At 50.2% G+C, this 17,097-nt stretch overlaps 2 protein-coding genes across 2 annotated transcripts; both read right to left on the reverse strand.

Moving 5' to 3' along the window:
* Window positions 1-345: 345 nt before the first annotated feature.
* On the reverse strand, window positions 346-1,418 carry LOC123181542 (probable E3 ubiquitin-protein ligase ATL44). Its single transcript, XM_044593824.1, has one exon. The coding sequence runs from the start codon at window positions 1,284-1,286 to the stop codon at window positions 540-542; it is 747 nt and encodes a 248-aa protein (XP_044449759.1). The 5' UTR covers window positions 1,287-1,418; the 3' UTR covers window positions 346-539.
* Window positions 1,419-3,270: 1,852 nt separating this feature from the next.
* On the reverse strand, window positions 3,271-6,656 carry LOC123181543 (putative pentatricopeptide repeat-containing protein At3g25060, mitochondrial). Its single transcript, XM_044593825.1, has one exon. It carries the CDS (start codon window positions 6,626-6,628, stop codon window positions 4,568-4,570), a length of 2,061 nt encoding a protein of 686 aa, XP_044449760.1. The 5' UTR covers window positions 6,629-6,656; the 3' UTR covers window positions 3,271-4,567.
* Window positions 6,657-17,097: the final 10,441 nt, after the last annotated feature.

Consider the following 17,097-nt stretch of genomic DNA (forward strand, 5'->3'; position numbering starts at 1 on the left):
AACTCAAAAAAGTATGAAAAAATGAAGCCCTCCTGCCGGCAAGGGCCGGGATCCACCACACCTTCATGGCCCTAAGACCACAGAAGACGAGGCACGAGAAACCCTAGCCAAAGAGTACCAAAGATTTTTTAAAGACAACTTCCACCTATTTCTCCACACCAAACAGATCTTCAGACACGAGCTGCATATTTTTGCCGGATCCACATTTAAAATGTTTTTTCTTTGCCTCTTTTGAGCAAGCTATATGCAGTACAAATAGTATATTTTTATACGAGACCACGCACGCTCTTTACAAATCTGATGTCATGTTCCCCACGTCCACACGTACTGGAGCAGTAGCGCAAGTGCAAGGCGAAAAAGGTTGCAGAAAAGAGTCACATTCACATCACAGCTCTAATTATTCTCCTTTCCATTTCTTGAGAAGAAAAACTTCACTGCGGTAGTACTGCAGCGTGGGCCACCAGCAGAAAGGAGCAGCTCAACTACCCACACCGACCTGGACCCACCCGCCAGGGGACATGACGCCTCTTCTACTGCTACTACGGCAAGAATCCCCCACGGCCGCCGCCGCGGCTGCCGCCGGCCGACGACGACGAGGCGATGACCGCCTCCAGGATGGTCTCCTCGCACTTGCGGCACCGCTTGGGCGGCGCGGGGTCGTCGAGGACGATGGGGCGGCGGCAGGACGGGCAGGAGGAGTTGGAGCGCAGCCAGGTGTCGACGCACTCGACGTGGAACCCGTGGCCGCACTGCGGCATCACGCGCACCTCCTCCCGCTCGCCGAACTCCGTCAGGCAGATGGCGCACTCCGCCAGGATCCCGTCCTGCCCCTCCTCCTCCTCGCCCCCCGCCACGGCGCCCCTCGCCGCCGCCGCCGCGGCCACCGCGTCCGCGTACGCCAGCTTCGGCAGCGCCTTGAGCGCCTTCTTCTTGAGCCCCTTGCTGGTGGTCGTCACGCTGCCCCCCGACGCGCCTGTCGTCGTAGTAGTTGTAGTACCATGGTTATGCCCGCCGCCGCCCCCGCCGAAGGCCGCCAGGGCGTGGGCCGGGCTGCCGGACGGCGAGGATTGGTTGGCGTGGGCGTTGGCGTTGCGGCGGGAGCGCGCGCACCGCGCGACCGCGGCGAGGCCGACTACGCAGATGAGCGCGCAGAGCAGGGCGGCGAGGATGACGACGACATCCGAGCTGACGCCGGCGGGCGGATCGGCCGGGGGGATGCCGGGGATGCGGCTGGGGTCGCCGCTCTGGAGGAGACGCCTCGACGGATACGGCGATGGCCGGAGCATCGCCCACGTTCGCCCAGCGCCGGTAGTTGGAGGGGCCTTTTCCGCAAAATTAAAGTTGTGGCGAGACGCGAGAGAAGCGAAAGGGGGGTGGTGGTGTTGGCAGGTTGCGATTGTTAATGGCGGGCGGGTAAGCGTCGTAGCGAAGCTCCCGTGCCGATTTCCCGCGGGTTGGGCGGGGCGGAACCAGCTGGAAAATCCCAAAAGGCCCACGTGGACGCGCCAAGATAATTAGAGATTAAGATTTTGCATTTTATTTTTGGGAGAGATTAAGATTTATTTTGGGTGCAGATTCAGAAACATTTCCTCCGGAGCTTTATAAAAGAAAAGAAAACGCCTTCGCTGTGGATGGAGTGGGGTAGGGTAGATGGATGATGCGTGTTCATTCTGCAATGAAACGGAACCGGGGAGGCGATCCCTGATCCTCCAAAGAAAGAAGTTTCGCTGTAGTCGGACGCGACATTCCGCGTCGTGCAGACGCCGGCCAGTTTCCACTCACCGGCAGGTCAACGACGAGGCCAAACCAGCTCCACGATCAAGCGGAAAAACGATCCCAATCATGAGCAGTGGATGCCCAACTGCCAATAGTTGAGGCCCTATAGCTATAGCCTGGCAGTCTCGAACAGCGAGCGGCATTGCCATGCTCCCACATGGGGCAGGTCCGTCCGACGATTTTTTTTTTTGAAAAAGACCACCTGCCCAACGAAATTATCAAAAAAGACCCCCTCTAGATGATATTGGCAAAAAAGACCCCTGGGCCGTGGCGGCAGGCGCATCAGCTGACACGTGGCACCTGCCGCCACGGTGCAAGGCGGCAGCCCCTGCCACCAGCTGGCCAGACGGCAGGCTGCCCATAACAGCCAGTGGTGAATCGCTACGAAACGGAGGCCGGTGTTGGGCCCTGCCGCCTCGTCCGGTGGCGGCAGGACTGTTGCTGCAGCAAGACCCGATGCATGCATGTGCTAGTACGTCGTGGCAGTTAGCTTGTTACCCCTCAAAAAGAAAAGTTAACTAACCGATCAACTTGTGTACGCACAATATGAGCCTGTGTATTTCTCTTCTTTTATGGAATGAACCTTTGTATTTCTAAAACACGTGCGTGTATAAAATCATTGAAGATCCAAAATAAGCTATGTGAACGGAATCAATACAACAAAAACTCATTGAACACTCATGAAACATCGCTTCTACATTTCCCGACAGCAAAAAAAACAATAATTGAGAATTGCTCCCACAACAACATTAGAAGGGATGGCTCCGCGGCGACCCGTCGTCGATAAGTGCCGCCGCCGCTAACCACCACGACGCCTAAGCCCAAGCCGGCCCAGCGGTACTTGTGGACCGGCCAGCTGCGGGAGTGGGTCAGCACTCCCCTCCCCCCCCCCCCCCCGGGTTTGGCTAGGTGCCACGCCGACGCAGGAGGTCATGTATCTAGAGCATTGACGACAACGCTGGCTGACGGAGGAGCGCGTCGACGGCTAGCGGCGCATGCAGAGGGAGCGGGAGGAGGAGAGCAGTGCGCCCACGTTGCCGCATTGCCTCCGCCGCAGTAGACGCCGAAGGAGGCAACCCTGGCGGCATATCAAGCCGCCTTCGGCTGGGCTGGGCCGGCTTCCGTCTTCATCGACCTCACTTACTGTGATGATGACGGCAAGGGCAAGGGCAAGGGCAAGGCGGACGTCTAAGGCTGCATGCGGGCGCCGACTATTTTTAGTTTTTATTAATGTTTAATTATGTTTTAAGTGGACTTTGGCCCACGGTTGACCGATCACTTAAGGTTAATTAAATTCCTATTATGGCTATCTGTACGCGCGCAAATTTGGGTCGGCCTCTCGTTGGGCGCTCCAGTCAACTCATATAAAAAGGTAGACGCATTCGTCTGCCTGGCATATCCAAACAGACAAAAAACGAACAAACCATGCGTCCAGTTGCTCGTAAGTGCAGGCTATACACGCATGTATTTTAAAAATACAAAGGCTTGTATTGTGCATGCACAAGTTGATTGGTTCGCTAAGCGATGCATGCATGGCAAAGCTTGTCCACGAGGCCACGACGTACTAGCGCATGCATGCATCGGGTCTTGCTGCAGCAAACAGTCCTGCCGCCACCGGACGAGGCTGCAGGGCCCAACACCGGCCTGGTAGCAATTCACCGCTCGCTGTTATGGGCAGCCTGCCGCCTGGCCGGCTGGCGGCAGGGGCTGCCGCCTTACACCGTGGCGGCAGAACAAGTGATCTTTTTCGACAAAAAATCCCGTCCGACCCGCCACTCCTACTCCAGTACTCCTACTTGAGAAGCAAGCGTTCCTCAACCACTAGCAGCTCCAACGAACGGCACGAAAGTCCGTCCAGCGTTATCTGGACCCCCTCCCCTCGTCAAGATTCGTAGCGATAACGACGAGTCCACGAGACGAGCCCCGGGAGAAAAGCAACGCAAGGCAAAGCAAAACTTTGCCACGCTTCGAGTTGCCTTCCCACGGCAAGAGACGCCCGCGGCCGCTCAGACGGCGACGGCCACGCTCGCCGACGGGGCACTACCGCGACGCGGCACGCCTCCCGTCCGGGTCCGCGGCCGGTGGAAAATGAAACGATCGCGAGGCCGGTGCGGAGACTGACGACGGTGCGTCGAAGGCTCGGGATGGCGCGCCGAGCACGGCCGGTGTTGACGTCGCGATCGGTCCTGGTGTTGGCGGTGGTGGTAGAGTCGTGGTGCCGTAAACCTCGACGACCTCGGCGACCGACCGCTGCGTCATGTATTCAGAGGTACGGTCGCCTACGACTCTGGCGAGGATTTCAACAGGGGTGACGACGCAGACGCAGTGCATGTGAACTTGTGGAACTGCACTCGGGTGACACTTATTTCAGCGGACAATGACTGATGAGAGACGTCTGCACAGTTATTCTGCTTGTCCTCCCTATGGTATCAAATCTGTTAGAAGCATGAAAGATCTAGAGCCTTCGTTCAAATTTCTGAAACGTAACCATCCCGGTTTCATATACTCCTCTGCCCCATATTAATTGTCGCTCAAACGAATGTATCGCTGGGACGGAGGGAGTATGAAATCTGATCAAATCACTGTGTTTGCAGTTGCACAGGACAGCTGGAACTAGCACTCAACTATATGCTGGTTCACGCAGTCAGTAGACTCCGCGCATCTCTATAGAGCTACACCCAGGCTTCATTAGCTTCCGCACGTCCTTGTTCCGGTTCATGGCAGCGGCATAAAGATTTGAGACCAAGCAAGGACGGAGCTGGTGGACAACGGACAGGTTGTGTCGCGAGCTTCACCAGTAATCGCCGCAGGAGCAGGCTCCGTCCTTGAAATGGTGGAAGCGTTTCGCATCCCGCACCACGATCTCCCTGTCGGCGATCTTCGACATGTACTTGATGGCATCGTGGCAGTCGCCGCAGACCCTGAGGTTCTTTATGACCACAAGCCTCGTCCCTGGGCTCGTGTTCAGCAGCCCAAAGGCGATCGCCAGCCTCTCGCTGTGGCGGCTGAGAAGCTGCTCCTTGACGCCTTCCTCGAGGTCATGGTACACGAACTCCGTCTTCGGGACATAGCCCATCTTCCTCATCTCGGAGTCGAGCTTCGAGACCATCTGTAGAATCTGTCTATGCTGAGGATGGCTCTGATCTTCCATGACGAATGTATGCAGTGCTCCGCGTATCTCTATCGAGCTACACCCGGGCACCTTCTTGCTGCTGTGATCCTTCATTAGCTTGCGCACTTCCCTGACCTTGTCCCAGTTCTTGGCAGTGGCGTAAAGATTTGAGACCAAGGCAAGGACGCCGACATCCCCAGGTTGCAGTTCAAGGATCTTCTCTGCTGTGCTCTCCCCAAGTTCCAGCTTCTTGTTATTCCGACAGCCTGAAAGTAGAGCGACCAAAATTGAGATGGTTGGTTTGGTGTGCATTGATGCCAGCAGGTCTTTGGCCTCTTCAACAAGACCAGAACGAGCTAAGAGATCCACTATACACACCAAGTGTTTCTCGGCAGGTTCAATTCCATACTCATTAACCATGCAATCGAACCAGAATTTCCCTTCTTCTACGAGACCGGAGTGGCTGAGTGCCGACAAAAGAGAAGCAAATGTGGCATGATCAGGTCTTACTTCGTTTCTCTTCATTTCTTGGAACAAAGAGAGGGCATCACGGCCTCGTCCATGAGCACCGAAGCACGCAATCATCACATTCCACGAAATCAAGTCTCTTGAGACAACCTTATCGAAAAGCAATTGGGCGCTTGCCAGGGAGCCGCATTTTGAGTACATATCAATGACTGCCGTACCTACCATGTGATCGAGCTCAAGCCGCCTCAAGATGAAACCATGTATTGACTTCCCTAGCTTCAAGAGTCCAAGATCAGAACAAGCTAATAGTGCACCAACAACTGGCCCTGAATTAGGCTGAAGACCAGAGACCTGCATCTGTCTGAACAAACCAAGTGCCTCATCTGCATTCCCATACTGTGCAAGCTGTGAGATCAGCGCGCTCCACGACACATCATTCCTGTGCGGCATCAGCTCAAACACCCGGCGCGCCTGATCAAACAGTCTATTCTTCGCATACATGTCAACAAGGCTTGTTGAGATGACAATGTCCATCCGCATAGCATGCCGCAACAAGTACCCATGAACCGAGGCCCCCATCCGGACATCCCCTGTTGCTGCGCAAGCCTGCATAACCCCGACGATAACCACCTCGTCTCCCTCCAGACCGTCCTCCCTCATCCTCATGTACATCTCAATCGCCTGAACCGGCTGCCCCGCGTTCACGCATCCGGTAACCATGGTGCTCCACGTGACGCGGTCCCTCTTCCGCATTCTGTCGAACACCTTGACGGCATCGTCCATGGCGCCCCATTTCGCGTAGAAGTTTAGCAGCGACGAGCACACGAAGATGTCGTTCCTGTACCCTGCCTTGGACGCGCGGTCCCTGACGACCTCCCCAGTGGCGAGATCCCCGAGGCGCGCGCACGCGGAGAGCGCGAGCGTGAAGGTGGTGCTGTCGGGGCGCACGGCGGCCGGGATAGCGCGGAAGACGCGCAGCGCCTCGTCCGGGGAGGCCCCGCGGGAATGCGCCGCGAGGAGGGCGTTCCACGCGGCGATGGAGGACGGCGACGTGGGCGCGGTGGCGAGCGTGGACTCGGCGGCGGCGAGGTCGCCGGCGCGGGCGTACGCGGTGGCGAGGCAGGAGGAAAGAATGTGGTGGGAGGAGGCGGAGGAGGAGACGATCAGGAGGGCGTGGAGGCGGGTGAGTGTCCGGAGCGCTGCGCAGGACGAGAGGAGCCGGCGGAGGCGGCGCGGGTCGTCGAGGAAGGGGAGCGGGTGCATCTGGAACATAAGAGTGGCAACCGGAGGAAAATTTGCCGCGCTGGTCTCCTCTCTCTCTCTCTCTCTCTTCTCTTTTTTTTTGGAGTAAACACGTTTTTTTTGGGGGGAGGGGGGGGGGGGGGGGGGGGGGGGGGGGGGGGAGGGGGGGAACAAATGCAACTGATTGCATTACTCTGTGGACAAAGCTGACTCGCTCGCCACCAAATCTTGTACATCAGGGATATATTGTTTGTGTTTAACACTTCAAACAAATTCATGGTACATCTCATACTTGCTAATAAATGGGCTAACTCTATTACAGTTCCTACTAGCAAAACTGAAACTAAATTGATCCAAATTTTGCTTCAGGAACACTTTCAACTCCGCTAGTACCTTGCAGACCACTGATCGATCTTGCTCATCCTTGTTTTAGCAACATGGAGTCAGTTTCGAAGCAGATAATAGTGATTCCTTTAGACGCAGCCAGCTTGGCCCATGAAGCAAATATTTCAGCATGAAGTGGATTAATTAGATTCTCAAGCCTTCCTGCTCCACACGCCTAAACAGCTCCGTTATGACCCCGGATAACAGCACCCCAGCCACCACTACTTGTTTGAGGATGAAAGGCGCCATCAATGTTCATCTTCGGTGCTTCGTGCTGAGGCGGTTTCCACCGATCTTGACATGTTTTCTTGAGCTCCTTTTCCTTCATGAGAGCGTGGCAATATTCATTAGTCTTCTCAATAATAGTGTAATATATATCATCATTAGTTCGTACTTTACCTTCTTCTGTAATATTATCCCTTTCATTCTACCACTGCCACAGAAGTACCATCACCTTGTTTTTTTCTTCTTCTTCTAGCTTGAGGACTTCATTTATAAAATCTGCAATAGATTGTTTAGTTACCGACTTCTTCCTTATGTTCTTCAATCCTAGCATCTCCCATATTTGAGTTACTCTTTTACATTTGAGAAAGAGGTGGCCGCCATCTTCAAATGTTCGCTTACAGATCAGACAATCCTTCTCTGCTTCAATTCCTCTTTTTCTCAAGGTATTGCTCAAAGCTAAGGAAATGTGACCTAATCTCCATATGGAGTGCTTTAAGTGATTTGGACATCCTATTCTCCATACCTTTCTCTAATTTACTTCATATTCGGCATTCTGCCTTGACGGTCTTACTATCCCTCTTTGGCTTCTCCTCTTTTCTTCCTCCACATAGACATGGTATGCTGATCTTTCTGAAAATAAACCTTTTTCACCAGCATGCCAAGCAGATTCATCATTATAGCCTGTACCAGTTGGGATAGCTAGAATAGCCTTGACATCTTCCTCCCAAAAAATTGTTTCCAGCACCTCCATGTTCCATCTTCCATCCATATTAATTGATTCAGCTACTTTGTTTTCAAAGGGCTATTACATTTTGGAGTGCAATGTTTCCTAGTAAAATTCCTGAGGATCCATGGGTCATCCCAGATTCTCACATTCTTCCCATCTCCAATTCTCCACATAAGTCCCATTTTAGTAGGTTAATGCCTTTTAAGATACTCCTCCAAGTATAAGACATTCCTTGCCTTGCCTCTGCCTCTAACACATTTCCATTCGGAAAGTAGCGAGCTTTAAGAACCTGACCACATAGTGAGTCTGGATTATTTAAAAGCCTGCATGCCTGTCTTGCCCAACATGGCAATGTTAAAAGCATAAAAGACCCTAATTCCCAGTACACCTTCTCCCTTAGGTCTTGTTAATGTTTCCCAACTTATCCAGTGTATTTTGTTCCCCTTTTCCTGATTCTTCCACAAGTATCTACCAATTAGGGATGAAATTTGCTCGCAAACGGTCTTAGTCATCTCGAAACAACTCATTGCATACGTGGGAATTTCCTGAGCCACGGCTTTGATGAGGATCTCCTTCCCAACACGAGACAACATCTTTTCTTTCCACCCGTGGATCTTCTTCCAGATTCTGTCATTTAGGAAGCTAAATATACCCACTTTTGATTTCCCAATATGCACCGGAAGTCCAAGATATTGTTCATTTGTTGACTCTTTTTTTATTCCTAATACCTCCTTGATTTCATTCCTGCACTAGTCAGTTGTGTTTACAATAAACAGAATTGGTGTCTTATCCTCATTCATAGTTTGACCTGAGAGAGACTCATACATGGCTAATATTTCCATTGGATTCAGGACATCCTTTTTCTTTGCTCTTCATAGGATAAGTGAATCATCGGCAAAAAAATGTGAGATGCTAGGAGCTTTTTGGCAAATACACACTCCTCTCATTGTTTTGTCTACTTCAACCTTGTACAACATGGAGAATAAAGCTTCATCACAAATAATAAACATATAAGGGGATAGCGGGTCTCCTTGCCTTAATCCTCTTCCTGGTATAATCTCTTCAGTTAGCTCTCCATTCACTTTTATAGTGTACTTCACAGATTCTACACATTGCATTATCAGTTCCACAAAGGCCTCACAGAAACCAAGTTTGCTCATCATTTTCCTAAGAAAGCACCTGTCGGGGGGATGAACCCCAGGCAGGCAATGGAACCCGGATCCTTTTCAAAAACAACGAGGCCAGCATCGCCCCTCAAGCCGGCTCGCGCTTGACCGGGTTGCCCAACCTGGCCAAGCCCCTCGACCCGGCCAAACTCTCCAACCCGGCCGGACTACTCAACTCGGCCCCAACAACCAGCTCAAGACAGCCGAACCCGGCACATCAAGACTTCTCCAACAAGCCAGCTCCACCCTTGGCGCGTTCCTCAACCCGGCCATGGGTCAGCTCCCGTCCCATCCCAGTCGTACGATGGGACGAGTCTCCACCTACCGATGACCGAGGCAACAGTGCCCCGCCCATGCCTCTCGTCAGCCGGGGCGTGGCAACAGTGCCCCACCTACCCGCTGACCAGGGCTGGCGTGGCAACAGTGCAACCATCGTCACCGATGACGCCAGCAAGCGGCGACCTGACGGAGCGCCACTGTAGCCGACTCAACCCGGCCACTCCCTGACGATCGACAAGACGGCCAACAGTGCCCCCGTACCCGGCAGGCCCCTGTTGGGGAACGTAGTAATTTCAAAAAAAATCCTACGCACACGCAAAATCATGGTGATGCATAGCAACGAGAGGGGAGAGTGTTGTCCACGTACCCTCGTAGACCGACAGCGGAAGCGTTATCACAACACGGTTGATGTAGTCGTACGTCTTCACGATCCGACTGATCAAGTACCGAACGTACGGCACCTCCGAGTTCTACACACGTTCAGCTCGATGACGTCCCTCGAACTCCGATCCAGCCGAGTGTTGAGGGAGAGTTTCGTCAGCACTACGGCATGGTGACGATGATGATGTTCCACCGACGCAGGGCTTCGCCTAAGCTCCGCAACGGTATTATCGAGGTGTAATATGGTGGAGGGGGGCACCGCACACGGCTAAGAGATCTCAAGGATCAATTGTTGTGTCTCTGGGGTGCCCCCCTGCCCCCGTATATAAAGGAGCAAGGGGGAGGCAGCCGGCCAAGGGGAGAGGCGCGCCAAAGGGGGGAGTCCTACTCCCACCGGGAGTAGGACTCCTCCTTTCCTTGTGGGAATAGGAGAAGGGAAGGGGGAAGGAGAAAGAAGGAAGGGGGCGCCCCCCTTCCCTAGTCCAATTCGGACCAGATCATGGGGAGGGGCGCGGCCACCTTTTGAGGCCTTTCTCTCCTTTCCCGTATGGCCCATTAAGGCCCAATACGAATTCCCGTAACTCTCCGGTACTCCGAAAAATACCCGAATCACTCGGAACCTTTCCGAAGTCCGAATATAGTCGTCCAATATATCGATTTTTACGTCTCGGCCATTTCGAGACTCCTCGTCATGTCCCCGATCTCATCCGGGACTCCGAACTCCTTCGGTACATCAAAACTCAATAAAACTGTCATCGTAACGTTAAGCGTGCGGACCCTACGGGTTCGAGAACTATGTAGACATGACCGAGACACCTCTCCGGTCAATAACCAATAGCGGGACCTGGATGCCCATATTGGCTCCCACATATTCTACGAAGATCTTTATCGGTCAGACCGCATAACAACATACGTTGTTCCCTTTGTCATCGGTATGTTACTTGCCCGAGATTCGATCGTCGGTATCTCGATACCTAGTTCAATCTCGTTACCGGCAAGTCTCTTTACTCGTTCCGTAATACATCATCCCGCAACCAACTCATTAGTCACAATGCTTGCAAGGCTTATAGTGATGTGCATTACCGAGTGGGCCCAGAGATACCTCTCCGACAATCGGAGTGACAAATCCTAATCTCGAAATACGCCAACCCAACAAGTACCTTTGGAGACACCTGTAGAGCACCTTTATAATCACCCATTTACGTTGTGACGTTTGGTAGCACACAAAGTGTTCCTCCGGTAAACGGGAGTTGCATAATCTCATAGTCATAGGAACATGTATAAGTCATGAAGAAAGCAATAGCAACATACTAAACGATCGGGTGCTAAGCTAACGGAATGGGTTCCACTCTGGTGCGGATTCTGGGCTCATCATCGCTTCCTCATAGTTCGTAGGTTCGTCATGGTCTAGTAACATAACCTCCAGTACAGGATTACCGTACCACTCTGGTGCGGATCTTACTCTGGTTTACCTACGAGGTTTGGTAGTAACTTGATCTGAAGTTTCATGATCATTATCATTAACTTCCTCACTAATTGGTGTAGGTGTCGCAGAAACTGATTTCTGTGATGATCTACTTTCCAATAAGGGAGCAGGTACAGTTACCTCATCAAGTTCTACTTTCCTCCCACTCACTTCTTTCGAGAGAAACTCCTTCTCTAGAAAGGATCCATACTTAGCAACGAATGTCTTGCCTTCGGATCTGTGATAGAAGGTGTACCCAACTGTCTCCTTTGGGTATCCTATGAAGACACATTTCTCCGATTTTGGGTTTGAGCTTATCAGGATGAAACTTTTTCACATAAGCATCGCAACCCCAAACTTTAAGAAACGACAACTTTGGTTTCTTGCTAAACCTCAGTTCATAAGGCGTCGTCTCAACGGATTTTGATGGTGCCCTATTTAACGTGGATGTAGCTGTCAATGCATAGCCCCAAAACGATAGTGTTAAATTGGTAAGAGACATCATAGATTGCACTATATCCAATAAAGTACGGTTATGACGTTTGGACACACCATTATGCTGTGGTGTTCCAGGTGGCGTGAGTAGTGAAACTATTTCACATTGTTTTAACTGAAGGCCAAACTCGTAACTCAAATACTCTTATCTACGATCAGATCGTAGAAACTTTATTTTTCTTGTTACGATGATTTTCCACTTCACTCTGAAATTATATGAACTTTTCAAATGTTTCAGACTTATGTTTCATTAAGTAGATATACCCATATCTGCTCAAATCATCTGTGAAGGTGAGAAAATAACGATATCCGCCACGAGCCTCAATATTCATTGGACCACATACATCTGTATGTATGACTTCCAACAAATCTGTTGCTCTCTCCATAGTTTCGGAGAACGGTGTTTTAGTCATCTTGCCCATGAGGCACGGTTCGCAAGCATCAAGTGATTCATAATCAAGTGATTCCAAAAATCCCATCAGTATGGAGTTTCTTCATGCGCTTTACACCAATATGACCTAAACGGCTGTGCCACATATAAGTTGCACTATCATTATTAACTTTGCATCTTTTGGCTTCATTATTATGAATATGTGTATCACTACGATCGAGATCCAACAAACCATTTTCGTTGGTGTGTATGACCATAGAAGGTTTTTATTCATGTAAACAGAACAACAATTGTTCTCTAACTTAAATGAATAACCGTATTGCAATAAACATGATCAAATCATATTCATGCTCAACGCAAACACCAAATAACACTTATTTAGTTTCAACACTAATCCCGAAAGTATAGGGAGTGTGCGATGATGATCATATCAATCTTGGAACTACTTCCAACACACATCGTCACCTCTCCTTTTACTAGTCTCTGTTTATTCTGCAACTCCCGTTTCGAGTTACTACTCTTAGCAACTGAACCAGTATCAAAATACCGAAGGGTTGCTATAAACACTAGTAAAGTACACATCAATAACATGTATATCCAATATACCTTTGTTCACTTTGCCATCCTTCTTATCCACCAAATAGTTGGGGTAGTTCTGCTTCCAGTGACCAGTCCCTTTGCAGTAGAAGCACTTAGTCTCAGGCTTAGGACCAGACTTAGGCTTCTTCACTTGAGCAGCAACTTGCTTGCCGTTCTTCTTGAAGTTCCCCTTCTATCCCTTTGCCCTTTTCTTGAAACTAGTGGTCTTGTTAACCATCAACACTTGATGTTTTTCTTGATTTCTACCTTCGTCGATTTCAGCATCACGAAGAGCTCGGGAATTACTTTCGTCATCCCTTGCATACTATTGTTCATCACTAAGTTCTACTAACTTGGTGATGGTGACTAGAGAATTCTGTCAATCACTATTTTATCTGGAAGATTAACTCCCACTTGATTCAAGCGATTGTAGTACCCAGACAATCTGAGCACATGCTCACTAGTTGAGCGATTCTCCTCCATCTTTTAGCTATAGAACTTGTTGGAGATTTCATATCTCTCAACTCGGGTATTTGCTTGAAATATTAACTTCAACTCCTGGAACATCTCATATGGTCCATGACGTTCAAAACGTCTTTGAAGTCCCGATTCTAAGCCGTTAAGCATGGTGCACTAAACTATCAAGTAGTCATCATATTGAGCTAGCCAAACGTTCATAATGTCTGCATCTGCTCCTGCAATAGGTCTGTCACCTAGCGGTGCATCAAGGACATAATTTTTCTGTGCAGCAATGAGGATAATCCTCAGATCACGGATCCAATCCGCATCTTTGGTACTAACATCTTTCAACATAGCTTTCTCAAGGAACATATAAAAAATAAACACAGGGAAGCAACAACGCGAGCTATTGATCTATAACATAATTTACAAAATACTATCAGGACTAAGTTCATGATAAATTTAAGTTCAATTAATCATATTACTTAAGAACTCCCACTTAGATAGACATCCCTCTAATCCTCTAAGTGATCACGTGATCCATATCAACTAAACCATGTCCGATTAACACGTGAGATGGAGTAGTTTCAATGGTGAACATCACTATGTTGATCATATCTACTATATGATTCACGCTTGACCTTTCGGTCTTTGTGTTCCGAGGCCATATCTGTATATGCTAGGCTCGTCAAGTTTAACCTGAGTATTCCGCGCGTGCAACTGTTTTGCACCCGTTGTATTTGAACGTAGAGCCTATCACACCCGATTAACACGTGGTGTCTCAGCACGAAGAACTTTCGCAACGGTGCATACTCAGGGTGAACACTTAATCTTGAAATTTTAGTGAGAGATCATCTTATAATGCTACCGTCAATCAAAGCAAGATAAGATGCATAAAGGATTAACATCACATGCAATCAATATAAGTGATATGATATGGCCATCATCATCTTGTGCTTGTGATCTCCATCTCCGAAGCACCGTGCTCGTGATCTCCATCTCCGAAGCACCGTCATGATCACCATCGTCACCGGCGCGACACCTTGATCTCCATCGTAGTATCGTTGTCGTCTCGCCAACTTATTGCTTTTACGACTATCGCTACCACTTAGTGATAAAGTAAAACTATTACATGGCGATTGCATCTCATACAATAAAGCGACAACCATATGGCTCCTGCCAGTTGCCGATAACTCGGTTACAAAACATGATCATCTCATACAACAAATTATATCACATCATGTCTTGACCATATCATATCACAACATGCCCTGCAAAAACAATTTAGACGTCCTCTACTTTGTTGTTGCAAGTTTTACGTGGCTGCTACGGGCTTAGCAAGAACCGTTCTTACCTACGCATCAAAACCACAACGATAGTTTGTCAAGTTGGTGCTATTTTAACCTTCGCAAGGACCGGGCGTAGCCTCACTCGGTTCAACTAAAGTGAGAGAGACAGACACCCGCCGGTCACCTTTAAGCAACGAGTGCTCGCAACGGTGAAACCAGTCTCGCGTAAGCGTACGCGTAATGTCGGTCCGGGCCGCTTCATCTCACAATACCGCTGAACCAAAGTATGACATGCTGGTAAGCAGTATGACTTATATCGCCCACAACTCACTTGTGTTCTACTCGTGCATAGCATCAACGCATAAAACCAGGCTCGGATGGCACTGTTGGGGAACGTAGTAATTTCAAAAAAATTCCTACGCACACGCAAGATCATGGTGATGCATAGCAACGAGAGGGGAGAGTGTTGTCCACGTACCCTCGTAGACCGACAGCGGAAGCGTTATCAGAACGCGGTTGATGTAGTCGTACGTCTTCACGATCCGACTGATCAAGTACCGAACGTACGGCACCTCCGAGCTCTACACACGTTCAGCTCGATGACGTCCCTCGAACTCCGATCCAGCCGAGTGTTGAGGGAGAGTTTCGTCAGCACTACGGTGTGGTGACGATGATGATGTTCCACCGACGCAGGGCTTCGCCTAAGCTCCGCAACGGTATTATCGAGGTGTAATATGGTGGAGGGGGGCACCACACACGGCTAAGAGATCTCAAGGATCAATTGTTGTGTCTCTGGGATGCCCCCTGCCCCCGTATATAAAGGAGCAAGGGGGAGGCAGCCGGCCAAGGGGAGAGGCGCGCCAAAGGGGGGAGTCCTACTCCCACCGGGAGTAGGACTCCTCCTTTCCTTGTGGGAATAGGAGAAGGGAAGGGGGAAGGAGAAAGAAGGAAGGGGGCGCCCCCCTTCCATAGTCCAATTCGGACCAGATCATGGGGAGGGGCGCGGCCACCTTTTGAGGCCTTTCTCTCCTTTCCCGTATGGCCCATTAAGGCCCAATACGAATTCCCGTAACTCTCCGGTACTCCGAAAAATACCCGAATCACTCGGAACCTTTCCGAAGTCCGAATATAGTCGTCCAATATATCGATTTTTACGTCTCGGCCATTTCGAGACTCCTCGTCATGTCCCCGATCTCATCCGGGACTCCGAACTCCTTCGGTACATCAAAACTCAATAAAACTGTCATCGTAACGTTAAGCGTGCGGACCCTACGGGTTCGAGAACTATGTAGACATGACCGAGACACCTCTCCGGTCAATAACCAATAGCGGGACCTGGATGCCCATATTGGCTCCCACATATTCTACGAAGATCTTTATCGGTCAGACCGCATAACAACATACGTTGTTCCCTTTGTCATCGGTATGTTACTTGCCCGAGATTCGATCGTCGGTATCTCGATACCTAGTTCAATCTCGTTACCGGCAAGTCTCTTTACTCATTCCGTAATACATCATCCCGCAACCAACTCATTAGTCACAATGCTTGCAAGGCTTATAGTGATGTGCATTACCGAGTGGGCCCAGAGATACCTCTCCGACAATCGGAGTGACAAATCCTAATCTCGAAATACGCCAACCCAACAAGTACCTTTGGAGACACCTGTAGAGCACCTTTATAATCACCCATTTACGTTGTGACGTTTGGTAGCACACAAAGTGTTCCTCCGGTAAACGGGAGTTGCATAATCTCATAGTCATAGGAACATGTATAAGTCATGAAGAAAGCAATAGCAACATACTAAATGATCGGGTGCTAAGCTAACGGAATGGGTCAAGTCAATCACGTCATTCTCCTAATGAGGTGATCTCGTTAATCAAATGACAACTCATGTCTATGCCTAGGAAACATAACCATCTTTGATTAACGAGCTAGTCAAGTAGAGGCATACTAGTGACACTTTGTCTATGTATTCACACATGTATTATGTTTCCGGTTAATACAATTCTAGCATGAATAATAAACATTTATCATGATATAAGGAAATATATAATACTTTATTATTGCCTCTAGGGCATATTTCCTTCAGCCCCGCCCCCGGAGAACCCGGCGAGCCCTGACCCCCGGCGGGTCCCAGCGCCGGCTTCCCGGACAATGACAATCCGGCCCCACGGCCTTGTAACATTACCCTTGTACCCCTGGGGGGTTGGCCTATAAAACCCCCAGGAGCCCTCATGCATACGGGGAGAACAATAGGGAACACCAGAGGATCAGATCATTAGTAGCACACACACACCACAAGGAGAAGCAGCCCGAGCCTTGGTCTGTCTTCCTCCTTCCTCCATACAGCTCAAGGAGCAACCCTTTACTGATACATATCAACTACACTCGGCAGGACTAGGGGTGTTATCTCTCCGGAGAGCTCCGAACCTAGGTATGTCTTGCGTCCCGTGCTCGCTCATGCCGAACTCGCCTCTGGAGCCCACCAGTGCCCTCGAGCCTCCTCCTACCTTTATCCATCCCTTGGCATCTGCCATGCGCCCACCACGACAGTTGGCGCCCACCATTGGGCAGCTCGAGGTCCTAGCCGGGAGGATGCTTCAAACGGGGCTCCTCCCCGACTCCGACGAGCCCGTCACGCTGGCGGACGACGTCATC

The sequence above is a fragment of the Triticum aestivum genome, chromosome 1D (assembly GCF_018294505.1).
Source record: "Triticum aestivum cultivar Chinese Spring chromosome 1D, IWGSC CS RefSeq v2.1, whole genome shotgun sequence".
In the NCBI taxonomy this organism is placed as follows: domain Eukaryota; kingdom Viridiplantae; phylum Streptophyta; class Magnoliopsida; order Poales; family Poaceae; genus Triticum; species Triticum aestivum.

Coding starts and splice junctions, on each gene's coding strand:
- LOC123181542 (XM_044593824.1), bottom strand. CDS start 1,286: ATGCTCCGGCCATCGCCGTATCCGTCGAGGCGTCTCCTCCAGAGCGGC.
- LOC123181543 (XM_044593825.1), bottom strand. CDS start 6,628: ATGTTCCAGATGCACCCGCTCCCCTTCCTCGACGACCCGCGCCGCCTC.